The 25885-nt window shown below is 43.4% G+C and overlaps 1 protein-coding gene across 9 annotated transcripts in view; it reads left to right on the top strand.

Annotated features, from left to right (window-relative positions):
• LOC129514443 (E3 ubiquitin-protein ligase NEDD4-like) overlaps positions 1 to 25885 on the top strand; it is a 336683-nt gene that overhangs the window by 250501 nt on the left and 60297 nt on the right. For 7 of the 9 annotated variants that reach the window (XM_055333012.1, XM_055333006.1, XM_055333008.1 and 4 more), the window contains 7 exons: positions 3912 to 3962; positions 11998 to 12059; positions 12222 to 12324; positions 13996 to 14162; positions 20239 to 20371; positions 21682 to 21858; positions 24330 to 24404. In XM_055333012.1, coding sequence (XP_055188987.1) covers positions 3912 to 3962; positions 11998 to 12059; positions 12222 to 12324; positions 13996 to 14162; positions 20239 to 20371; positions 21682 to 21858; positions 24330 to 24404 — 768 coding nt within the window. The remainder of the gene's footprint in view (positions 1 to 3911; positions 3963 to 11997; positions 12060 to 12221; positions 12325 to 13995; positions 14163 to 20238; positions 20372 to 21681; positions 21859 to 24329; positions 24405 to 25885) is intronic. The other 2 variants (XM_055333010.1, XM_055333011.1) reach the window with 1 other exon arrangement.

Raw genomic sequence — 25885 nt, 5'->3', positions numbered from 1 at the left:
ATTTTTCTCTCCCTCTACCCCTCCCCATTCTCTTTCTCTCTCTCTTTCTCTCTCTCTTTCTCTCTCTCTCTCTCTCTCTCTCTCTCTCTCTCGTCAACAGATCTTTAAAAGAAAAAAATCACTGCCCAGCCATACCAGCACACACCCCTTACTTGCTTCTGGTGCTTTTCTCCCCACGTGGTGTCTGCTCCCCTTCTGCTTTGATGTGACACGCGGAGTCCTAGCCCTGTTCTCCCCATAACCTCTGTGCTATTCCTCACGTCACATCCTTCGAGGACAGTTCTAACCTAAAGATCAAAAATCTCCTTTGTTTCTTAGATGGATGTGTTCTTTGAGAAATCGAGTCTCATTTATTTTTGTGAGGGCAGCAGAGCCTGGCGCCCACTTGGGTGCTGGCCGGAGCTGCCAGCGCTCACCCAGGGAAGCCGGGGAGAAGCCCGAGGGCCGTCCTGGGGTTTCACCGGAGCTTCGGGCTCCAGTGACTCACCGTGGTGGCACGATACTTCTCCATGGCGATGGCACATGCTTGTCCCTTTGCTTCTTATTTAAATGGGAATAGTTATTTTGAAGAGGGGAAGGGCAACCTTCGATACAGTTAATCATCTCTTAGCAAGCTCCCAGGAATGGAATGGAAGTTTTTGCTTCGCCTTATCTGACACATTTCAGGGCCTCCGTTTTGCCTTGTCATTACGTTGGAAAGCAATTTGGTGGCTTGTCAGAAGGGAACACTTACATCTGTGTCACTAACCTGCGTATCTTCGGCCTCCGAAAGAGTGTGACACTAAGTAAGGCTGAAACTGACAGCAGTTACCCCCGAAGCACCAGAAATGCCAGTATTCTCTGGATGAGCTGAAACTGGTTTTTGTAGGCTCTTCTAGTTAACATGATGCTTGATGGAAATAATTACATAATACAAATTGTAAAAATTGGTTTGATTAATGTATTTTCATGACACTGGTGTAACGTCAGGAAGTTGTGGTGGCCTCACACACTGTCCGTGACCCAGATGTCCTCGAGATGCTCCTGCTTCTCGTGTTGGCATAAAGGCCACTAGTAGGCTTTCTGACCCCCTACTAGAGATCTTCTGTGGCACCGAAGACGTGTTTTGAAATTGGTACATTGGTATGTTGTCATTAAGCTAAATACTTTACATTGCCTGAAGTTTCTATAGTTCTGGCAACAGTGGGGTGGTTACCAACATGTTCCATGTTGTGAAATGTTGGTTTAAGCCAATTTCTTGTGACCGTGGGCTGTTCCATACTCGATCCCTATTTTTTTTTTTTTTTTACAACCTGGCTTTTTATTACAATCACACTTGATGCAAACCAGAGAAAGCCTTCGGTTTGCCTTATGGGTGAGGTTGCTTCATCTTCGGCTATTTTAACAACTGTGTGTGCATTTGAGTGAGAAAACCTGTCAATGTCCAGATGAAGCTGCCGAGCTTGACCGCAAGTGCCCCAGGTTTCCAGTTACTGCTCTGTTTGAGGAAAGCAGAGGCCCAACAGGAGATACTGTCACAGAGAACGCCCCAAATGGACATTTCAGTAGGACCCCACCATGTCTCGTCAAAGTGCCATCATCGAGTCTTAGTACAGACCCACACTGTATTGAACCAGGGTCCCAGCTAGAAACCTAGGGCTGGTGCATCGCTGTGTTTCCCTGCCACTTACTAAGATGCAGGACGGAGTACTAGTTGAGAGCATGGACTCTGGAACCAGTCTGATCAGATAGGAACCTTGAAGTGGTCACACCCCTGTCTGGGCTCTAGGTTCCCTGTCTGTGAAATGGGCATCATATTAATGCCCACCTCTTACTGTTACTGTGAGGATTAGGTGTGGCCTGAGCACACCACCTGCTTTGCTACCATAGCCCTTAGTGGCAGGTGCCTGCACCAAATTGAAGGCACTTGACCAGTTTACAACTCTCATGACCTCTCCCCAGCAAAACAGCATGGGCATGTTAGGTGTTTTGTGAATGTTTATTAAGATGCACTTATGTTAATGATGGGACCGTAGCCTTTCAGAGATGGGAGGGTGAGAGACCCCTTCAGGTGAGCACACCTTTGGTTGTTTGCATCTGTGTCCTCCTCCTTCGCTGGTAGCAGAGGGGCCAGGGGCAAGTGGCAGTAGCACCACTCACATCAGGTAGATGTCCAACTTAATGGTCGGTAGTCAACACACTTTTGGTTTTTGATAGTAGAGTCAACTAACATTCCCGCTGGCTTCGTAATTAAACCAGTCAACCAAAGAGCAGAAATGTCCCCCTGTCTCTTTAGACATCAATGATGCCTGCCTTCCTTGGACCTTCTGCTGACAGCTGCTTTTGTTCAGATCTCTACAGCATTAACGGGCACCCGTAGGTTTGCAGTAGATGGGGTCTCTCCATGGTGGGTTTTAGCAGATGTAGCCAAGAAAATCAAAGGAAGGAGAAATCCCATCGTAAGGATTGGGGCTAGATTCATGCTTCACATATACCCAACCAGTGGTAGATGATATCTTACTCTCCTTCATGCATCATTTAGAGGAATAGATAGCTTTCTAGTTAATCAAATTTTTAACTACCTAAAAGGAAGTCTTGAGCTTGCAGCAAAGCATTTCAATGAATCTTTCATATTTACCAGCTGCTGCTTTTTACAAGCAAGAAGAGAAGCTTTTCAAGTACATTTAAAAAGTAGTTTCTGTAAATTTAGAGAGTTCCTCGGTAAACCAGGGAAGAGTGAAAATAAGAGCCCAGGATTTGGGATTAGGAGTTTGGATTCTCTCTTGGGCTTTCCCTTAGGCTAGCTGTGGAACAGGTCGGATTACACCCAAAAGAACTTTTGAGCTGTTAGGCATTTTGAATATGGTAGAAGCAATTACATGTTTTTATATGACGGTAACAGACTTACACCCTGGGGTCACCTAAATGTCAGAAGCTATGACACGAGCACCCCTACAGCAGGACATTGAGTCAGCAAGACCTGTTGGACACCCTGTGGTCCAGGCTCGGTGACTCCTAAACCTAAAGTATGACTTCCAGGTGACTCCCAGAGTCTGAGGGGGCTTGTGCGCTCCTCCAAGTGAATCTCCTCTAGGTCTCAAGTCAGAAAGATGGATGCTGTGGGATAGGACAGAGACAGGGGGAAGAAGGGCGGTATGTCCAGAAATGAACCAGCAGACTAATCCATGAACTTGGATTCCAAAGTAGTGTACTTGGAAGATTGAAAACTTGAGGCCATTTTTTTGATGAGAAGTAATTTCTAAGATTTCTTAACAACTCGATTATTGTTTTTTCCCTGGACTCTCAGCTCCCAGGAAGCTCTTTACAGCACCATATTCGAATGTTCCCAATGTTTCATTACTGTCGTCTCTGTAAACTGGGCCAGCTGTGACCCCAAAGCCTCTGTGGTCCTGAATGTCCCTTCCCTTACTGATTGCATGCTCCCCAATTCCAAGAGTTGATTTGTTTGCTTTCGGGTGGGCAGCAGACACACTGCAGGAGCTCAGGCACCTAAAGATCTGGTGTACAAGGCCTTGGACTCACAGGTCTCCAGGCAGTGGCTGTCTGCCACACACCGGGGCTTCTGCCTTCTACCCATCCCTGCTGTACTCCAGTGTCAAGCCCTCCCCTTTGTCTCTATTAGTAAAGAAACATTTTTTTTCATTGAAGTATAATTGACACACAGTATTACAGTTAGTTTCAGGTGTGCAACATAGTGATTGCACAAGTCTGTACATCATGCTGTGCTCACAAGTGTAGCTGCCGCCTGTCATCATACAGCACTGTTACTGTACCCTGGACCCTGTGCTGCATCTTCCATCAGAGACTCATCCCAGAAACACTGTATTAAAGAAACGTACCAAACATTTTTTAAGAATGCTGACACTTAATGGTTACATGAGGATATTAACTCTTTGCTCTTTTCCCAACAGACACGAGACGACTTCCTGGGACAGGTGGACATACCCCTTAGTCACCTCCCGGTAAGGACCATTACCTGCTTAATGGTGCATGTTGTGAGCAGCGGTTTCTAATGGATTCTGGTTAGGTATCTTTCAGAGCAATATTTCCTCAAGGCAGTGGAGCAGGGTGGAATGAAGAGCATGTGGTCTAGTCCTGCCCCTTTCTAGAAAGTGGCCGTTTCAGGAGGATGGGAGAGAACTTAATTGTAAAAACCAGCTGTATCTAAATCATCCAAGTATGCCTGTCTGCACCACCAGCTTCTGGTCTTCTTTTGTCACATCATATAAAACAGCTCCCTTTCTCTCTCAAACCCTCCTTCTTGTCATTGAAATGTCTTTACTTTCAAATTTATCCTTTGGGTCCATTCAGGCATTTGTTCCCTTTGTCTAGAATGACACACTCTATTTCTCTTGGGCTATATCCATATAAGCTAGTGCTTCCCAGATTTGGGTGTATGGCTTTTCTCAGGCAGCATGGAGACAAAAGATGCTGTGGGTTCTGAGTGAACTTGTCAGCTGGAAACACCCCCTCCAGCGTTAAAAACTGTACTGAGTTAGCCTGTGTGGTGTTGCTACCGTTCCTCTCTGCTCAGATGAGTAGCAGAGCAGTTGGGGCTTTTGACCAATAATTGAGGCTAAAGATCTCTTCACGCTTCAGAGGGTAATCTAGGTAGAGTGGGGAAGCAGGACCTGAAGGCTGTGATGAAAGGCGGATCAGCTTGTAGTTCAGCTTTAGTTTTCTAGATTGTTCCCTCCCTTATCCTAGCCCTTCTTCCTTTGGGCAGCACAGAGTGACTCTAGTAGCACCTAAGAGAGGATAAGTCAAATGTTTCTGCCTTCCAAGGGCATTTTGTTAATTTTTTTTAATGCTTTGTTTGAGCAAAGAGCATAAATAACCTACAAACTAAAATGCCTTAAATCACCTAGTCTCCGTCTACAGCTGAATTGAAATCATGGCTATTACTGTATGTTAAGTACCAAGAAAGACTATGTCTTACCCAGGAAGCTCTGAAGATGTATTGTGAAGGCATGTGATAGCAAGCTATTTATTATTTACTCGGGGGAGCTATTAAGGAAGAAAGGTTTCAAGCACATTCCCTTCCGAAAAATTGGAAGCAAAAGTGATATTGTTAAAATATTTTTGTTTCTATATAAAAACCTGAAGCTCCAAGGTACTTGCAGAGAGTGCACGTGTGTGCATGAGACTGACTCCATAAGCCATCAGAAGCCTGATTCTCCTTTTAGAGTCTCAATGAGAGGATATAGAAGTCTCAGCATTGGAAAGGAAAGATTTCACCTGTTTCTGCATCAGTTGGTCTTCTGTTTAGGCTCTTCAGGTTGAAACTGTAATCTCACAATTCGAGGCAGTGTTGGTTAGCCAGTTCTTTGACGGGTATTCATGACCACCTTTTTCCCTAACATAAAACCCAAATCTCGGCAAGGCAAATTTATGTACCTAATACCCTCTAAGAGGTATAAGTGGAATCTTTTAAGCAACCTGTTACGCCAATCCCTTGTTTGAGTGATTGAGTGCAAATTGGTTTTGAAAGGTTGGGTGGGACTCCCAGAGAATATAAGTGTGTTCCTTTTCAGAGACCAAGTCAGTAGAGGGAATAATTTAGCTTTGGGTTTGGGTGGAGGCAAGAGTGAGCTTTCAAAGAAGGAAGTGGTGCCAGAACTGGAGGCTGGAACAGAAACCAGCCAATGAAAGAAAGTGGCCAGTGACTGCCTGGAGGGAACTGAGGACTTCTACATGACCTGAGCTGGTTGAGTGATGGAGCCACCCAGTTTGGCATCTGCCCAACCATTAGCTTACATTGGAGTGCGATAATCTCCACTCTACTAGCTTCATGGAGCCAACAGCAGTCTGGGAAGTGGACCACCGAGGAAGCAGAAGGAGAGGAATGAGGGTGCATTCTTCACCTTCCAAGTGGTGGAAGGACCCAACCAGCATCTTCTGAACAGACGCAGCTTTGGGACTCAGGATTTGAGGTGCTGTCGTGTGTCCATTTGATTGTACCTGAAAGGCACTCGTGGGAAAATTTCACAGTGTCCTTATATTTTGTAGATCACAAATGTGGGTGAGAGAAATGGGTGTTAGCATTTGAATATATTTTGCAGAGTCAACGGCGGTCACTCTTTTCTTGATGGCTCCCTAAGTATTGTGGAAGGCTCAGGAGTCCATATTGGTCAACATCATCAAATTTTAGATAAAGAAAATTGTCTCATGAGCAATGAGAGAAGATACAAAGAGCAGTGATGTCATGGTAGCGTTACATTTGCCATTGCCAACCTGTGCAAGCCTTTTCCGCGTTGAAAGTATTTGACCGAGTGTTTGATTATTAATTTTGTGCAGCCCCAGTAGCTGATAGAGAATATATTCCTTCAATAGCTGTTTGCTGACGGACAGGATTCTAGTCTCTGAGGAGAATCCAGGGAAGCAGCTTTTTCCCTCACGCCAGCCTGGCATTGTCGCTCATTACAGTAGCCACATGTGGCCAGTTGGGCATTTGAAATGTGGCCAGTATGACTGAGGAGCCGAATTTATCATTTTATTTCATGTTAATTAAAATTTTAAAAGGCACCTGTGGCAGGTGGCACCATATTGGATAATACAGTGAGGGTGAAACAGTTCCCTGGCATGGATTTAAAAAAAAAAGAAAAAAGATTCAGATTCTCTTCTCCTCAGATAATAAGTATAGCTTTTATTTTTTATTTTTAATAATTATAGCTTTTAGAGGGAGACCCAACCCCCCCCCCCACTAATTACTTAGTGATTTTTCATTTCCTTTTTCCCCCCCTACCTGGACTGTTTCTTGCTAGTTCTGTGCATCTGATATACCAAGAACGGTTATGTAGTAATAAAAAGCCCAGGTCATTTAAATCATTGAAACTAAAAAGAGGTGATTTTTGTTATTTTTTTGAAATCTATGTTAGCAGAACACCTAATTGCACGTGGCCCTATGTTAATGCACACACAATTTATTTATTTTAAGATCTTCTAAACCGAGAATGAGGCTTTATCTTACTGTCAATGATAATCAGGAACCTTTATTCCTTTAAAAGAAAAAAAAATCTCTGTCTTGATTCTGGTTTAAGAAGTTGCCTTCATTTGAATGAAGCTCTTTTCTAAACCAAGAGCCTCATGGAGCAGATCCAAGTAGCAGAACTAAACTTAGTGTAATCCCTCGTGATTGTTAAGAAATTATGTTTGATAGTTTAAATCCTAGTCTGTGTTTTGTGTATGTTTGCAAAATAAATATTTTAGATATAATAATTGGTGTTTGCTGAAGAAGCTTCTCCCTTGCTGATATTCTAGAGGCATATTGGCTCCACTGCCAGTGGATATTCGTGCCTGTTGTGTAAAACCTTGCTTTTAGGATCTTAGGAGCAGCTTACCTGAGCTGTCATGACTTGGCAGCTGTAAGTTCACTGACCTCAGGAAGACTGGAAGGTCAGGGAGACCCTGCCTCTCAGTGGACTAGTCCAGAAGCAGCCCCTTCCAGTGGTGCACAGCATGAAGTTACAAGCACCTTGGCATCTTGGACCTGGTCACACAGGTCCTGCTTGGCCTCCTGCCCGACGTTGGGTCCCTGGAGTAGTTATGAGCCCTGCTGGGCCCTGTGGGCCGTTGTGAGGGGCTGAGTTGGATTTTTGCCAGGGTGACAAGTGGAGGAGGCCCTCGGGACAGAGCGGGGGGCTGTGTGAGACCAGGTGTACCCTGCGTGTCAGTCACCACCTCAGTTACCCACCACAGTGGCCAGTGGAGCCCAGGGTCTGCTCCATCCCTGTCCCTTCAGCAGGGAAGAGTAAGGAGTGATCATGTGAAAGAAAATCTTTTTCCTGTTCTGATGATGGATCCCTCCGTGCTTCATACTCCTCACATGCTTCCAGAGGAAAGCGAGTAATTTTAGACTTGTGATTCACTTTCCTCCTTCCTTGGCCCTCAGAGTTGGCTCTCCCAGTTTTATTTATGGAGGAAAACGTGGAAGGGGCACCTGGGTGGCTCAGTGGTGTGAGCGTTTGCCTTTGGCTCAGGTTGTGATCCCAGGGTCCTGGGATCGAGTCTCACCTATGTCTGTCTGTCTGTCTCTCTCTCTCTCTCTCTCTCTCTCGAATAAATAAATAGAATCTTTTAAAAAAAAAAGTTAAACATGGAAAGCAAGAGGACACAGGAGCTCAGAATGGGAGGGACCTCTCTTTCCTTTGCTCCCATTCCAGGTTTGCCACTCATCTTTCATACTTGTCCATTTTATTGGTTTTTGAGGGTGGGAGCGAGGAATAAGAGGAGAGGGGGAATGGGGAAGAGCCAGTAAGGTTGGTGGCCTGACCTTTTATGCAGATCCAAGCATTAAGAAAACATCAGTTCATGTTCACACAAGTCTCCAAAGGTCAGGCTTTAAAAGATCTCTCCAGAATGGTTGAGTCGAACCTGGGAGATGGGCGAGTCACCCTGGTAACCTTAAGAAGTTAGTCATCCTTCCTGGGCCTCTGCATTGACACCTGTAAAAGGAGGCTTGTGCTAAATGACACCGAGTTTCCACCCCGCTCTGTGAGAGCGCATCTCTGCTGCTCTGTGGCTCCCTGAGCAGAGGCACCGGCGACCGTGATGACGTGCATGTCACCTGGGAGACTCGGGTGGCAGGGCTGGCTGGAATGGGGGGGCGGGGGGCACCAGCCCTAAGCTCAGCCGTGACTCTCATTCTCTGGCCGATTTTTCCACAACTACCATTTTTACATCTGTCTGTGAAATTCAGTGTGGCGGTGGGGGTGTCATGTAAAAAATTTCATGACTTTTATGTTCAAGTGCTAGGACTTCAAGCTTATGACTTGCTTTTACTAATTACTTAGAGACAGAACCGCTCCAAGACCCATTTTAACAACAGAAGGACGTTTCCTGGCAGGTGTTTGCCTGTTAGGCCTCTGAAATTTTTCTCGCATCTTCTTTCCACTGTGTCGCCCCAACGCACCCAGCGCACTCAGCTACAGAAGCTCTGGACCCGTGGGAAACAGCCGTGGTACAGACAGCTAGTTTAAGAACAGTAATTTCTCCTGTTTTAGTCAAGTGCTGCTCGGGGCCGCCGTCAGGGTAGCTTTGGATTTCAGGTTTCGAAGCACTTTCAGGGTGATGGTATTGGTTTTAGCACCGTAGCTGTGCTTGAAGGCGACTCAGGTGATAAGCACCTGTGCCGGTAGCAAGGTCATGGTTCCCGCTCACCTGTAGAATTCAGCAACCTGGAGCTTCACGGGACCTCAGATGCTGTTTGTCTGCTCCCTGTGTTTTACGGATGAGGATACCTGGGGCCAGACCTGAGTCTCCAGCACTGATCAGTGATGTAGTCAAGAGCCTGGGCGAGGGGTCAGAGGGGGCTTACTCTAAGGCTTGGGGGCTTTTGGTTTTGAGTCTAGCGTCCTGATGATTCTGTTGGCTTCCATTTGCCCACAAAGCTGGTTAACTCCCTGTATGTTAAGCTGTTGCGGTTCTGCTGAAAGCTACTACCCTTTTTAAGATGAAAGTGCTGCGCGTCCAAAAGATTTTCTTTGGAATGGCCAGTGTCCCAGAACAGGAGGCAAAAGCGTCCACTTTGCCCAGTAATTCCATCAGCATCAGCCTGTTTGAGATGGCTTTCTACCAGTGCTGTCCTGGGAACCTCCACTGGGCTTTTTTCCAGCAAATAGGATCAAGCGGACTGTGGGATAACGCCAGGAAGAGTCCTATCACGCTCTGCAAGATCACCATCTTGTTCCACATGCAAAAATGTCCATGGAGGTGGATTTTCATTTTTAACGCCCTGCCCTGCCTTTTGTTGGAGCACGTTGAGGTGGCAGTACTCACAAGTGACAGGCAAATGAAGAATTAGCTGACGATGATAAGTGGTCAGCGTGTGTGAAGTGAGCCAGGCACCCTTGCAAGGGTTTAATCCTCACAGCAGCTCTCTGAGATCCTGTTACAGCCCCACTTTTTTAGATGAGGATACTGAGGCACAGAGAGGTAAGGGGCTTGCCCTTGGCTCTGTCCGTAAGGAAGCCCAGACACAGACCTAGAAGGTCTGCCTCTTGGTGGTGTGGTGGTTGACATTTAAATTGCACAGCGTGTGGACAGGTTCATTTTCAGATTAGTTCCTCCAAGCTCTGTGGTCCCCTCTGCTTATTGTCTCTTGCTCTCTGCTGATCCTAGAGCCCTCCTGCCTGCTTAAGGACCTGGTAGGTCTGTTCTTGCTCATTTCCTCAGCTTGAACTACCGTTCCTCCCAATCCGGCCCCTGTCCAGACTTGCCCATTCATCTCAGAGTGGACCACACATCCCCAAACTATTTGATCTCCAAGTGAGAATCCGTGTCTGCCCTCCACCCTGGGTCCCGTGGAACGTCATCTCTACACGTTGGTGAATTTGTCCCACCCGAGGTTCAAGTTACTTGTTGATACCATGGCCCCTGCTATATACATCCATGTTTTAGCCACGTCCTTCATACGAGTATTGTTCTAAAACCATTTGTGGTTGAATAAATGTGAAAGGGAAGAAATAGAATAGTATTCTTGATTAATAAATTTTCTGTAATAAGTGGTATATGTTTGGAAACATCTTTTTTTCAGAAAATGTTTCCAAAATGGCTAACTGTATTGCCTGAAAGAGGACTGCCTAGAGAATCTGACTGACTTCCTTGGTGACAGTGAATTTTCATGGCCTCGACAATTTACTATAGCTCAGATGAGTTAATCAGCTACTTGTACAAGTGCCTGCTTTGCACCAGGCAGTATTCTTGGCACCAAGGATTTCATGGTGAGCAAATCCAAGTCTCTGATCTCATGAGTTTAGTTCTGAAAGTGATAGATGACAAATTCATTAATAAATAAATGAGCAAGATAATTTCAGATAGCAAAAAGGGGGAAGATAAACCAGAACGCTCTGATAGAGGACAGTAAGGGAAGGCTAATCGTGGCCGTTAGGATGCAGCATCTGAGGATATGACCTGGGATCTCATACCTGGTTGCAAAGTGGAGCCAGCCGAGGCCATTTCGAGGCAGAGCTGTCCAGCAGAAGGACCTACTAGGGCAGGATTGGACATGACGTGCACCAGGAGAGATGAGGCCAGTACTGTTGGAGCAAGGGGTGAATGGAAAGACTGGCTCACGGTGAGGTTATAGGTAGTGAAAAGCCAGGTTATGTTTAACCTTCTAGGAAAGAATTTTCAGTTTATTGTAAGCAGAGTAGGAAGCCATTGGAGTTTTATGTAGGGAATGACATTTCAAATAGAAATGCGTACATACACACCCCCCTGGGAAACAGTCAGTAAATCATAAAACCGTGGTTTGTCTCTCTTGCTATAAATACTTTATATTGTTGCTAATTAAAGAGCCTAGGCATTTGAGGTTTTACTATGTATAGTATTTAAAAATTAATGAAATAGTAACGTTTATTTTTACAACTGCCGCCTTGATTTGACCGATGAATTTTGCACAACAAAATGAGGACTTATTTCTTTAAAAAAAAAAAAAACCACAATTACATTGTATAGCTCCGTGAAGTAAGTGCCAGCAAGGGGCTGATTGATGGCACTACCTAAACTGGTCTCTGTGGAGGGGATAATCCTTCAGTTGTCTTAGGCTGGTGATGTGATACTTTAATGTTAAAAATAAAGCAAAATTGCCTTCACAGGCATATTTTCCTGTTAACTCCATTTTTAGGTTTCCTGGATCACAGGGACAAGAAGGCACCAGTGACCACTGGTTCTCTGAAATTAATCATCAGTGAGATTGAGGCCTACACCCTGTAGTTAGAAATTAGACTTGGCAGTGACGACTGTAATTTTGTCATTTGTCGAAGGCTGGGGTTGGCTCCTAAAAATGGGTGTTGATGGTGACATCTAGTGGATCCTGGGTAGATAAAGTTTTGTGACCTATACAATAATTACTCATCAAATACTGGTTGAAGAACCAACCCCATTTTCACCTTTCCCACATTCAAACACAAGAATGTGGGTTCTCTATAACCCAGTTTGCTGTATCTAAAATATGACACTATCAGGAGTTTTGAAACTTGCTTTTTCTTCCAATAGACTGAAGATCCGACCATGGAGCGACCCTATACATTTAAGGACTTTCTCCTTCGACCAAGAAGGTGAGGCTTTGGGGTACAGATGTCCTTCATGCTTTGGTCTTTTGTTTTCTCTAAGGAAGACTTCAGCTTCTTTTCCTTTTGTATCTTTTTAAAATGTCCTCATAAATATGAAAGATGTAACCAAGTCATATCCTTTATAACCAATTTTCTTCTGTTACGCAGTCATAAATCTCGAGTTAAGGGATTTTTGCGATTGAAAATGGCCTATATGCCAAAAAATGGCGGTCAAGATGAAGAAAACAGTGAACAGAGGGATGATATGGAGGTAAGTTGCGGAGCTCCAGGCCTTGATCTGTTTACCTTGCCCAAGATCATACTAATATTTCATTTAAGCCTTTATAACAAGGAAATAAAAGTGGACAGACCTTAACTATGAACAAACTCACCTGGATCTTTGACCCTCTACCAATGTGGTTAGCTTTACTTAAAAAAAAAAAAAAAAAAAAAACTACACACAAAAGATAAGCTTTTCATTTTATGTTACAGCACTGATAATTGAAGAGTCTCCTCTTTATAAAATGCTGTACCCACATTTCACAAGCAGCCCCCACCCGTGTGTGAAATTCTGCTCACCATATTTCATCCTCTTATTTCTTTGGACTTTCAGCCCGTTGTAAATGTGCTCATAGTACTTGGAATTGCTTCAAAGTGGATGAAATGATTGAGAAAAGCTTTTCCAAGTTTCTTAGGCATTGGGCCAACAGGTGTTGCATTAGGAAAGCTCTCGTCTAGAAATACCATTTTGGAATTAGCTGTCCAGAGGATTTTTTCTTCCCTCCTGGCATAGCTACCTTTTATAACTCCTTAGTCACAGACCTACATCGTGGATGCCATTGTACTTTCCCCGAGCATGCTTCATACAGTGCTGTTATCTCCTATGGTTCTGAAAATGTGCATTACACAGGGCCCCTCTAGGGCTTACTCGCACATCTGTTTGCAGCTGTGGCATATACGTGATTCGTGAATTATGTGTTATGGGCAAGTGATCGGAACCCTCCCCAGGCCAAGTGGTCATATTTCTGGGCAGTGTTTCACTCGTGCACTTTCTGTCTATGGGGAGGAGCGAAGCAGGTGGTAGGCATGTATGAATGTTAAGGTTTCATAAGCACATCGACAGATTTTTATCTCAAATCCAAGGAATTTTTTACACTCTTGTAGCTTTCCGACTGCACTAACCAGTGAATTAATTTTCCAGTGACTTTACTCGGGGATGTTAGGAGGGAATACTTAATGACTAAAATATGTGTTGCAAAAATGCAACTCTTAACTCTGGTACCATGAAGCCTTTATGGGGCGGCGGCAAGTGGGAAGGGCCGAAGTGGACGGCAACTTCCCAGACTTCTGCTCTCATGGTTGTACCTGATGCAGAGGGGGAGCCCGATGGCCTTCCAGAGCCTGCCCCAGCCCAGTGCCATCCTCCCTGGGGAGCCCACCTCCTGGCCCCTCGTGCCGTGCTCTGTCAACAACACACATGCAGCATGGCTCATCGCCCCGGCTCCCTCTTACCGTATGGAGGTGTCGAAAAGACAACAGTTGGAACATGACCCATGTCTCTGGCATGACTCTCTACCGCCCTGGAGGCCTTCAGGTCAAAATAACAAACCTGAATGTGAAAAGAGAGTAACGTGACTTTACACAACAGACCATACATATCCAAAGCTGTGTTGCTCTGTACAGTGAGGTCAAGTTCGAAGGCAGCACAACTACTTGGTCATTGCTCAGAGTTTACTGAGACTCTTCTAGAATTGATTTTTCTTTCTTTCCTTTTTTTTTTTTGGCCCTTTTTGGGAATTTCTTCACACATGGCATGTGAAGCTACTGAAAGAGCCAGAGTACAAAGGAATAAGGATAAAGGACCCAGAGCACAGGGTGGTGGTTTTTCCTCCCATGTAAAGGGTCTGCCCCAATGATCTTCATTCGCTTTTTATTCCCATAGCATGGCTGGGAGGTTGTGGACTCGAATGACTCAGCCTCTCAGCACCAGGAGGAGCTTCCTCCACCCCCACTGCCCCCAGGCTGGGAAGAGAAGGTGGACAACCTTGGTCGTACCTATTATGTCAACCACAACAACCGGACCACCCAGTGGCACCGACCAAGCTTGATGTGAGTACTGTCCCGTGGGCAGGAAGGCATCCGCACGCTCCAAGGTTGGCACCTGGTGGCTCTTTGGGGCAAGAGGGGAAATCAATCCTGTATCAGAAAAAGCGTGTGGTTGGTTGCAGAGGTTGTTGCAGAACCGGGTTCCTCTTCATTTCATTAAAGAGCACAGGAACCCGTCAGAATTCACATGTGATAAAGCAGCAGCTCTTGCCTTTGTATCCTATTCGCCTACTTGAAGTATGAACTGATTTGTTTTATCTTTTTATATAGGCTCATGAATACAGAGGTTATTTCTCCCAGATTAATCATAAGTACAGTGATTATATCACTTCCCTCCTCTTCGTCTTCCTTTCCTGACCCAGAAAGAAAAACAGCAGTCGGATTAGCTATGCAATTTTCTCTCAAGTTTTTAGATTATTTATTCCCTTTAGTTATTTGATTTGGAAGTGCAACTTATTTTTTTCCTTTTTCGGAAATTTATAAATCACCCCCTTGATCTAACTAGACACCCAGGGGGAGGGCTGCAAACTCAGAATTAGTCATTACTGCTTATTCTCATCCCTCACCAGCCTCAGGGATGTAGTGAATTGATTACTGTTTTGTTCACAGAGCAATTTTGTATTTGATGGTAGAAAGTAAACACTAGTTAGACCTCAGCTACATTAAAAAAGGATTTAAAGCAGCTTGTTTTTAAATCATAGTATACAGCAAGGCCTAAAACTAATAGTATGCGATAAAAGGCAAAACAAAATAATTGAAGGAAAAGGAAAAAATTATCTTTGAAAATTTGAGCTCCCTAGCAGCCATGACAAGGAGGGTAATTATCGGTGAGTTGTGTAATTTTCAATATGTAATAAAAGCAAGTATATTAGGTGAGATCATTTTCTCTTTCACCCATGCTCTGAAAGAAATTTGCTAATGATGGTTTATATATAAATGGTATTAGCAGTGTGATGGATGGTGTTGTCAGCAAGCCTTTTTATCTTTAGAAGTTACAGAGATATTCCGCGTATAACCATGGGTGGGGAAGGTAGCCAAGAAATTTGAGGCTTCCCAAATCTGCATCAGTGAATCCAGTCCTTCCTAAGCCCCCAAGTGGGTTCCTATGGATATCAGCTGTGCTTGGTCAGCGTTAGCTCATTATTCACAGGACAGTGTAAATATCCAAACATCCAGATGATAATGAGCTGCTCTTTGTTGTAATTTTTTTCCATAGAAACATAAATGGAAATGGGTTTAGTTAATTCTTCTATTTGTATTCTATTTTTTACTATTTCCATTTGATCAGTGACCATAGCTATTGTGAAACTAATTTAAGCCGTTTGACTACTCTAGCTATTTGTAGTTTTTTTTTTTTTTAAAAAAGGACCCCCCCCCCCCAACTTCACTACATGTAGTGATCAGGTATCTTGAATCAAGATTCTTGGTAGCCATACCCTAAATCACTCTTACCTTCCTTTGCTAAGCATCACTGTACATACAGCACTCTGTGGGGACCAGAGTGTCCTATGACCTCTGTAGAAAAGGGACTAACAGCAGTTTACAAAGAAATACTGGTGGCCGATACATATATGGAAAAAATACTCATCTTCATTAATAATCATGCAGACTGAAGTCTCTTCCTTTGGCATAAATGGAAACCCTTGCTTACTCTACCTCTCAGAGTTGTGAAACTCCAATGAGGAAATTCCTGAGAAGAGACTTCATATGTTTTTGTAAACATACCACCTTGGTGGCAGTGTCCCAAAGAACTAAACCAAAACAAGAGAGATCATTTATACAGTGCTAGCTCATCAGTTGTCCAGAGAGACATGGGAAAAATGCAACTCTTAATCCAAGTTCAGGTTCACATGTAGTTTAGGGAGTGGTCAGTGGTGTGACTGCCCCATCCGTGAGGAGCTATGCCAAAGAGGCTGAACCAGGAAGTACGTCAGCCCAGCTCAGGTGGGGCCCAAGGAGTTGCCTCCTTCCCAATGGGCATGGCTTCTAGAAAACAAGAGAGAAGTTAGATATGAAAAGTTCGTTTCCACCATAACCTCTTCATCCCATCTGAACTGTCCGGAGAATTGGAGGTTCTTTCTCCTTAACTTAGCATGGTTTGGCCAGAAGCCCTCAAGCCTTCCAGAATTATTTCAGAGTATCGTTCTAATTTGAAAACAGTTATTTTCATAATTCCATTTTTACAGAATACTGCTGCACGCTTTGGGGGGAAATTGGTATTAAGTGTCTTTATTAAGAGGCTCTGAGGAAATGAGACAGTGATGACCGCGTGTTAAAGTGAAGGAAAGATTTTTTTCCTCGTGGCTCCCGTCTTTCCCAGTTTGCTAGGCCTGTGCTCCAAACTTCAACCCCCTGAATAATCTTCAGTGACGGCTCGTTGCCCTCCGGCTGTTCTTGCAAGGTCCTTCTTCCCCCTGTCTCTTGCCAGATTCCCACCCACAGTCATAAACCCCCAGTGCGTTGAGTGGCCAGACCATATGCAGCTGCTTCCTGATTACTCTCTTCTTGGCCCTGTGGATGCAATAATGCACTCCCCCCACCACCACCCAAAAACCGAAACAGAACTAGAATGTCCCCTTCTGGCTGCCTTTAGAGGTCAGCTGCTCTACCTTCCTCCGGGAGAACTGTACTTGTGTTCAGGTCCCCCCTGGAAGGCGCATGCTTCCGGTCTCGTAGCATGGAGCACGTAGTACTCGGGTTGCCACTCTGGGCCAGGACAATGTTTTCTTACAGATCTACCTCTCATTGCCTGGCACAAAGTAGGAGCTCAGGAAAGTACTTGTAACTGAATGAATGACACGAATGAATCCCTTCTGAAAGTGATTATAGGCACACGGTTTAGTGAACCATCTAGGCCTGGATATGGAACCTCAGGATGAAAGGCTGGCCACAGAGTGCTCCCAGCTCTCTCAAGTCTGAAGGTGGCTTTTAAAACAATTCTAATTTTAGAATTCTCCTTGACCCTATTTTCAATGTCAACTGTAAGCTTTTTGCTTCAAAAAACACAATTTTATGGGTGCCTGGGTGGTGTAGTCCGCTAAGCACCGACCCTTGGTTCCGGCTTCGGTTATGATCTCGGGGTCCTGGGATCAAGCCCCATGTCAGGCTCTGCGCCCAGCACATAATCTGCTTGAGATTCTCTCTCCCTCTGCTCTTCCCACTCGTGTTTTCTCTCTTTTTAAAAATAAAAATCTTTTAAAAACACAGTTTTAAAAACACGTTGAATGAATGGAATTAAGGTTGTGAATGAAGAGGAACTTGGGAGACTCAAAGGCTTAACTCTGTTCCCTCTTTCCAAAATGCTTTGTACGACTTCTGTCTTAGCAACCGTGTAATCGTGTATCAGTAACTCCATTCATTATTACAGCCCCTAATGTGTGTGAATGTGAGTGATCTGATACATTGATGTTAATTGGCACTGAACTTGATAAACTGATGGATTTATCCTGCCTCTGTCCACTTGTATATTTCCCATGAAAGTCAAATAAAGAAAATATATATGAAATTAATGACTGAAGAAAATTGAAAGAACCATTTCCTACAGTATTTTCTTGCCCCTAATAAAATCATTTTCCCTTTTAATCTGTCAGCTCAGAAATATTTTTAAATGATCACCTTCCCATTAGTGACTCTTTAAATTTCCACTTTCATCAACCCTCTCATTCAGTTGCTTAATGACATGCAAAAGGTCTCCTCTTCATGAACATTTTCACTTTATCACTGAAGACCCTAAGAGCCTATAGTTGGAATGTCAAAATCAGAAGTCTCTTCTCTATGCTATTTAGTGATTTCTGGTTCACACCCAATTACTAATTATATGAGCATGTGGAATAAGGAAGATTTGCGTGATTGATTTTAAATGCTCTTTTTAAAAAGTAAGTCCTTCTCGGAACAATGGAATTTTATGTATTTCTAAGAGATATAAAATGCAGGCATAGTGATACTAAAACCCCATTTCTTCTCAACATCTCAGAAGTCCCTGTAACAGAGCAAGCATGTAATAGGCCTGGCACATAATGATAATGCAGACATTAATCACTTAGTGTTGACTGAATGAATATTAACTGACCTTTCAAGTGAAGATTTACAATTTTGATGAAACTTTTATACACGTATTTTTTTTAATATACATAAAGTATTTTAAAATAAGGGCCCCTGGCTCAGTTAAGCGGGTGACTCTTGATTTCGGCTCAAGTCATGATCTCAGAGTCATGAGATTGAGCCTACAACAGGACTCTGCACTCAGTAAGGAGTTTCCTTGAGATTTTCTCACCCTCTCCCTCTGCCCCTCCCCCTGCTTGTGGGCCTGTGCATGTGTGCTCACTCGCTCTGTCTCTCAAAAAATATATATATATTTTTTTAAAGGGCCTGTCATTAGAAAGCAGTAATGCTTCCATCCTTAATAAAAAGGGAAAGGATAATGTCAACTTTCTCTGCTTTCTTAGACACTACTAAAATATTTTATATATATCATAAAGAATTAATTCTGGTCACTTTCTAAGTATTTTTCTGTTCCGTAATAACTTACTACTCTTTATAATCATTATGTGTTTAAGAATTGAATATCGTATAAAAATCACTGTGACAACACAAAAATCACAAATGTGATACTACATTTTCTAACCTGTCCAACAAAGTGTCTTTTTTTTTTCATTTTGTTTTGATAGTTTCAGAAACGTATTAGTACCTTTCCCTGTCCTCTGATTTTAGCTATTTTCTCTATAGCCATAGTTTTGTCCATTTTTCTGAAGGTACTTCAGCGTACTATTCTAGTTTAGTTACACTTCAATATAACTAGAAAATAGGCAAGGTTTTTATTAGATTTCCAAAGTTTATGTACTGGGGACACGGGTATAGTAAAACTTCACTGATTCAGATTTTATTAAGTAATTGTCATTCTGATGTGGATTAAGTGGAAGCTAACTTTTATACTACCATGTTTACCAGCAGTTCTAATGTAAAGGTGTTTGTTGGAAGTACTTAAACTCTCTGAGAAACAGACATGAAAGAGTCACCTATTTACTTGCGTGTGGTGCTATTTAACTCAAACTATTCACTATTACAGGGGCCCAACAGCCTTTTTATTGGGAGGTAGTATAAGTTAGCTTCAGAGCCTATTAGAATATTTTAAAAGCTGTGTTGTAGGAAGAATCTATAAGGACGGCCCATGATTAATAACTATTTAAATTAGTCTGAAACAGTGTTTTCAAATATTTTGAAAGGTTAACTTGCAGCATCACTTCCGTTAAGTAAATTAGGGTGTCGTCTTCAGAGTCTGAGTTTTCTCTGAAAAAACGTTTTGACGTTCAAATTTCTACTCTAAAAGACAGCAAGTAGTATTTCTCCCAAAGGATGATTGCCTCTAATGTACTACCAAAGTATTCAAGATCGAATTGATGCTTTCAGGTCCTGAATCAAGAGAGATGACACAGAAAAATAGAACATGAAGTTATAGTGTTCTTCAAATCCCTCTTGATTTGGGACATGATACCACCTGATGTTTGAATTTTAAGAAGTGGTTTAATCGGGAGAAATGGCAGTGTCATGATTCAGAGATCCCCTCAAAGCGAGATCCAGAGCAGCCAAAAATCACGCATGTTGGATGAGGAGCACTTCTCTCCACATCCCAGCTTTGAGTTTGTACTGTTTCTACGCTTCGGCCAGTTGTTAACGACCAAGGGTTTGCCGCTTGTCATTGCTAGCCCAGAAGGCTCGCGATGGCTGGCCCCAAGTCCGTGGCCTGTCCTTCGAGAAGCCTGCCTCTCACTAGAACAAATGACTGCAGGGCTGTGATTCCTTAAATACTAAAGTACCTTTTGCAATATGTGCTTGATAAATACTCAGAACATGGTGACTGATGCATTTAAACCCTGCATCTGTTTGACCCGAACCCTCCTCCCACTGTGCTTTAGCCAGGCTGTCGTGGGGGAGACTCCTCCCGCTGCCTGTCCGGGTTGGACGTGACAACACTGACGTTTTAGTGGCCGTGAGGCCCCTGGAGCGCATCGGATTGTTGTCAGGGCGTCGGTGACCAATGCCGGCCCTCCTGTCTCCCTTCTCCTCGCCCCCCTGCTCCCAGGGATGTGTCCTCCGAGTCCGACAGCAACATCAGGCAGATCAACCAGGAGGCCGCGCACCGGCGCTTCCGCTCGCGCAGGCACATCAGCGAGGACCTGGAGCCTGAGCCCGGCGAGGGCGGAGACGGCCCAGAGGTAAGTGGGCCCCACGCACCCCTCGGCAGCCCCTCTCTGACTCCAAGGCCTGGTCCTACAGCTGATTGGTGACCATCGGGGTATTAATTGATTCAGGACGTGCTTATGAAAGTCGTGTTTGATGAATACCTGTATCTGCTCATTACCAAAGGGAAATGGCCTTATTTGTAGTGCTGAAAATCTTCAGATGTTTTCACTTTCTAATTTACTTTTCCCCCCAGAGCCTACCTGTACTGTAGATAGGCAACGTGGTTGTTCGTATGTCAGCAATTGAATGAGCCCTGTAACTTGTGTGGGTACCACGTACTTTTACTGAGTGGTTTTGATATCAAAAAAAGAGATTTGTTAGCAAGAAAATCGAAATTTGGGTGAATTTAGAGAGGTTTAGTATTTTTCCCCTTAAATGTTTATGGTAAATTACTGCGGGGATATTATGAATTGAACGACAAATTAGCAATTACCATAACTTGCGTGCAGCCTTAACTCTGCTTACTAGAAATCCATCCTTTTTAGGCCACGTGTTCTGAAGAAGATCATTCATAAGATGTTCCAGTGTTCAAAATTGGAAAAGCAAAATTAATGATAATAAATTCACTGAAAGTTACTTAATAGCACTGTTTAATTGCAGTTTATAGCATCTCCGCTGTTTTCATGGACTCCTCAGCAGTTAGAGTAAAAGAAACTCATGAAAATCGGGAGTGAATCCCTGAGAACATTTTAACCCATATGTGGAATAGCTAGCGCTAGAAGTGGGTCACTGCTCAGAGAGGTGGTATGATAGAGCGGTTAAGAGGACGCCTGGGGGGCTCAGTCAGTGAAGCATCTGCCTTCGGCTCATGGTCCTGGGATCCAGCCCTACATCACGCTCCCTGCTCAGTGGGGAGCCTGCTTCTCCCTCTCCCTCTGTAGCTCCCCCCGCTCGTGCACGTGTGCGTGTGCCGCTCGTGCTCGCTCTCTCTCTCTCTGTCTCTCTCAAATAAAGAAATAATAGAAATAAATAAATAAAATGGTTAAGAGTATACAGCCCTTAGAACCAGGTTTCCTTAGATCTGTTCCTGGCCCTGCCACGTCCTAGCTCTCTTCTCTCTGGTAGGTTACTCTCTGTGCCTCAGTTTCCTCATCTGTGAATTAGGATACAGTTCTTCTGTGAATTAGGGTACACATCTTCCTCATGGTTGTGGAGAAGATTATGTGCCTAAGTGCTCAGTAAATGTTAATTCTAGTTATTATCATGGTTATTGTTGTTGGCAAGGTGACGAGAGGATCGCTCGTTCCTGCCATTTACCCCAAAGTCTCATTCCTTGTGATAGCCTTGGGAGACCATCTCCGAAGAAGTGAACATCACGGGAGACCCCCTCAGTCTGGCGCTGCCCCCACCACCATCCTCTCCAGTATCTCGGACCAGCCCTCAGGAGCTGTCTGAGGAACTGAGCAGAAGGCTTCAGATCACTCCAGACTCAAATGGGGAGCAATTTGGTTCTTTGATGGTAAGTAATAGTCGTTTGAATGAGAAGTTGAGCAAATACTTAATCACTTCTTATTGCTTTAAGAGAATCTTACATGCAAATAAAGACCAAGGTTCTCCAGCTCCCAGAGAACTCTGACAGGTTCCCTAAGTTCCTCCTTTTCTAGGAGGACAATACCAAAATTAGTCCAAGCAGGTGAGGATCTTTCTTGATTTGTAAAGAACTCAAGCAAATAAGAGTCCACGACTTCTGTTATTATCAGCTTTAACCCTGAATTTCTTTTCCTAGTCAAACACTCATAAATCGTACCTTCATCGCAAAGGTGATATTTCACGCTGAGACCTAAGAGACATTGGGCCTCTTAATTAGTCCTCTTAATTTGTACTCTCTGCACACTTTACCATCCTCATTTCACAGCTGAAGGCATGATGTGGAAGGGACCCATCCAAGACAGTTAGAATGGGAGATGGAATACCTCCCCTAAGGCCCAGAGTACAAGTCCTCAAGAAAGATTAGGAAGTTGTGGCACAGACCTCAGGGTAGCAATTGAACTTGGGTTCTCAACCATCAGGGAACCTCTTTCTAGAAACTTTGGATGGGGCCACCCCCCATTGAGAAGCAGCAAAACCAGTATGAAGACCTCCATGTTTTGACAACACAAAATGTGCAGAAAAATCCATAGAAAAACACCTGCTTATATGTAAAGTTGAGAACAAACAACTGAATGTTTCTCGAAAAGTTGAACTTTTAAGATGTGTTATAGTAAATAACAGTCACTCTACTGAAAACGGCATCCTAGCAAAATAGTCATTATTAGAACCAAATCAAATATAAGTGGATGGGAGGACCACATCAAATGTAAAAGCAAGTAAATGTTCACAAAATTGCTAGTGTTTTTATTTAAAGACTCCATTGGCCCATATTGTGTGAGCTGCAGTGAGTACTCAATTAATTTGAGTTTATATTATAATTCTGTAAGTGTTTTTCAGAAAGAGAAATATCACGGAGATGAAAATTTAATTCTAAAAGGGCAGGGGAAAAATTACATGTGGGATATTTGAATTGATGAAACTGTTGCTATGGAAACAACAGAAGCAATGAAACCATATATTTAAAACCTATAAAAGGTAGTAAGTAATGTAGGAGCCATAGCAATTTTCCACCTCTAATCTACCAAGTAAAAAAAAAATCATAATTTTCTTTAGCATTAAGTTAGCATCTCCAGTTATTTGTGTGAAGACTTGCCTGCATTTAATTATTCCAGGTGTATGAAATACCCTTAAGATCCAAGTTGGAGGGTCAGTATTATTTTAAGATTGTGTTGAGTTTGACTCAGCTGTTAGGTAAGAATGTCTTGGAAAAAAATGATACGGGACTCTTCTGCAGTTTTGCTTGTCAGGGTCACTCTGTATTCAAGGGACAGTAGCTTGAACTTTTACTTAAAGAAGGAACCCTTCATCCTAACCAGTGTGGAAGGACACAGTTAGGCCCCCATCACTGTTAGTCTTTCTTTGACCTTACCCCGTCTTACTGGTCATCCCAAAATACTAAAAATGAGTAAGTGCTGTGTACATACTTCTCCCGTGAATGAACCTGTTGCTGATTAGACACTTGGCCTTTGTGTGTGTGACCTCCTGCTGTTCTCTGATCGGATCTGTGAGGTGGTTTTTCTAACAATAGATATTAATGCAAACAAGTCAGAGGAACATACACATCACACACTCGATGTTTTAGATTAGTGTCACTATTTTAATCTTTTATTCCTGTTCAGCACAACATCAGCTCCATTGAGAAGCTAAAACATAAATACCTGACCCTTCGGAAGTAGCACAAGTCTATATGTGAGTTCTCTGGACTTAGACTCCAACTGACCTTTTGTCAATAGTAATACTCAATAAATGTCTAATAACCATATTAGTATTTTTTCCTCTATTTGTATCACCCTGGAATTTACCCCCGCTGGTGCATCCCACAGCAAAATACAAGACTGCTAGCTTCCTAGTTCCTTTTTTTAAAAGATTCTATTTATTTCTTCATGAGAATCCCAGAGAGGTAGAGACATAGGCAGAGGGAGAAGCAGACTCCCCATGGGGAGCGCAACCCAGAACTGGATCCTAGGACCCAGGGATCACGCCCTGAGCCAAAGGCAGATGCTCAACCACTGAGCCACCCAGGAACCCCTGGTTCCATTTTTAAAGCAATACTTAAGCGTTCCATGGGCCTCTTCAGTACCCTTTCTTTTTTTGGCCTTGTTTTGCTGTTACTTCTTACTAAGGACCCATCAGAATCTCAATCTGCCTGAATCTCTTGAAAAATACAAGATGACTCGACTACTTGAAGGATAACGCTCCTGGTTCAGAAAAGCTGGTGTCTCGTGTACTTACCTTTTGATACCAAAGTGCACCCAGTAGGGTTGAGTGACATGTTAAGCCAGTGAACCTTGCTTCTATGCCTAGGTTTTCACAATGTTCCATGTCCTTTCCTCCCTTCAGCAAAGAGAGCCCTCCTCAAGGCTGCGGTCCTGCAGTGTCACCGACGGGGTCGCCGAGCAGGCTCATCTACCACCGGTAACCCACGCCCCCTGCCAGCCTTCCGTTGGCTCTTGCGCCTTCTATTTGAAATCATCTGGGCTGCCAAAGAAGAGTTTTTCCTGTGCAAATCCATTCTCTGTCTAAATGGGACCTTAGGATTTCCTAGCAAATTGCCCATGGAGAGTGGATTTCCAATATAAAGAGTTACCACCATAGTGTCTCTGACATGCTGAAAACTTCATTGCTTTGCTTTTCCACTCAAATTAATACCAAATTCTGATGTGCTCACCTGACTTAAGCTACTTAACTAAAAGCATGCTTTTAAGAATTCTTTTACTTTTTTAAAACTTCATTTAGCCACTAATGCTGTGCTCCAGTGAGCTGCATCTTAAGAACATGTTGACCCCCTCTAAACAGGAATAACTCTTCTGGGTTTGCAGGGAGTGGGTTTTTCCCCATCACTAATGACCTCAACTCTTAACCCACAAGTGCCTGTACCTTCTCTGTAAAGGCAGCTCTACTGACAAAAGAATTGACTATAATTTGTTCCCACCCTCCCGTAACGTTCATAACCAGCAGCAAATATGGAAGAATAAGGAGTGTTTGACAATCTAGGGCAAAAATAAGACTGAATATTCGCATTGGAAGGCAGACCAGGACTGCCTTGGGAGAGGTTTGGTTTATGCAGTAAACATTTTTTGTGAATTTACTTCCTTTGGAGGAGAAAATAGTTTGTGGTTTTAGCATGTTCAATTTGTTGTTGACCTTGGCCAATTTTTTTTATTAGTACAAATCCTTGATCATTTTGAGGGTACTAATATTTCATCATGTATGAAATTAAAGGGAAAAAAAGATTATAATTAGAGTTTTGCAATCATGGTATCTTCCTTATGGTGTACATTTTTACTTCATATTGTTGCCTGCATTTTAGTCTTTTATGGTAACAGAACAAATTCATGAGTATGCCCTTAAACTGAGAAATCAACATGGTAGATTGAGTTGTGGCACACGCAGAATGGGCTGGTTGTTCAGGAGCTTTCGACAAGAGCATCCTTTCTGGGATAGCTTTAGTACAGGCCTCCCCAAAAACCAGAGTGATCAGCTGTGATAGCCTGGGGAGGGGATCCTCCTCAACCTGATGATTCTGTGATTTGTTTTCTTGACGAATTAATAGCACGTTCCCTCCTTTTCAAAATCGGTGTCAATTTTATCTTCCAAAGAGCTCACTTTCCTGAAAATTGTTGATTTTCCTCCCTCTTTCCTTGTACCCTATAAAGCTGCAAACTCACTGATCACCAGTGGCCTCTTAACTCAAATTATGAGTTTGGCAGATTTAAGAATCTGCTTAATTATTTAACAGTAGGAGCAAAACCATAGCGGTTTCCAGTTTTTTTCAAATAAGACTTCTCACATGACTGAGATTGCAGTTCATGAGTTTTCTTGAATCACGGCTACAACCTGAGCCCTCTCTGGGTGGGAGGGCAATTGTGTCCCTCTTTTTCTTTTGGTCATCAGTG

This window comes from Nyctereutes procyonoides, unplaced genomic scaffold (genome assembly GCF_905146905.1).
Source record: "Nyctereutes procyonoides isolate TBG_1078 unplaced genomic scaffold, NYPRO_anot_genome, whole genome shotgun sequence".
Lineage (NCBI taxonomy): Eukaryota > Metazoa > Chordata > Mammalia > Carnivora > Canidae > Nyctereutes > Nyctereutes procyonoides.
This window is presented reverse-complemented; position numbering and strand designations above follow the sequence as displayed.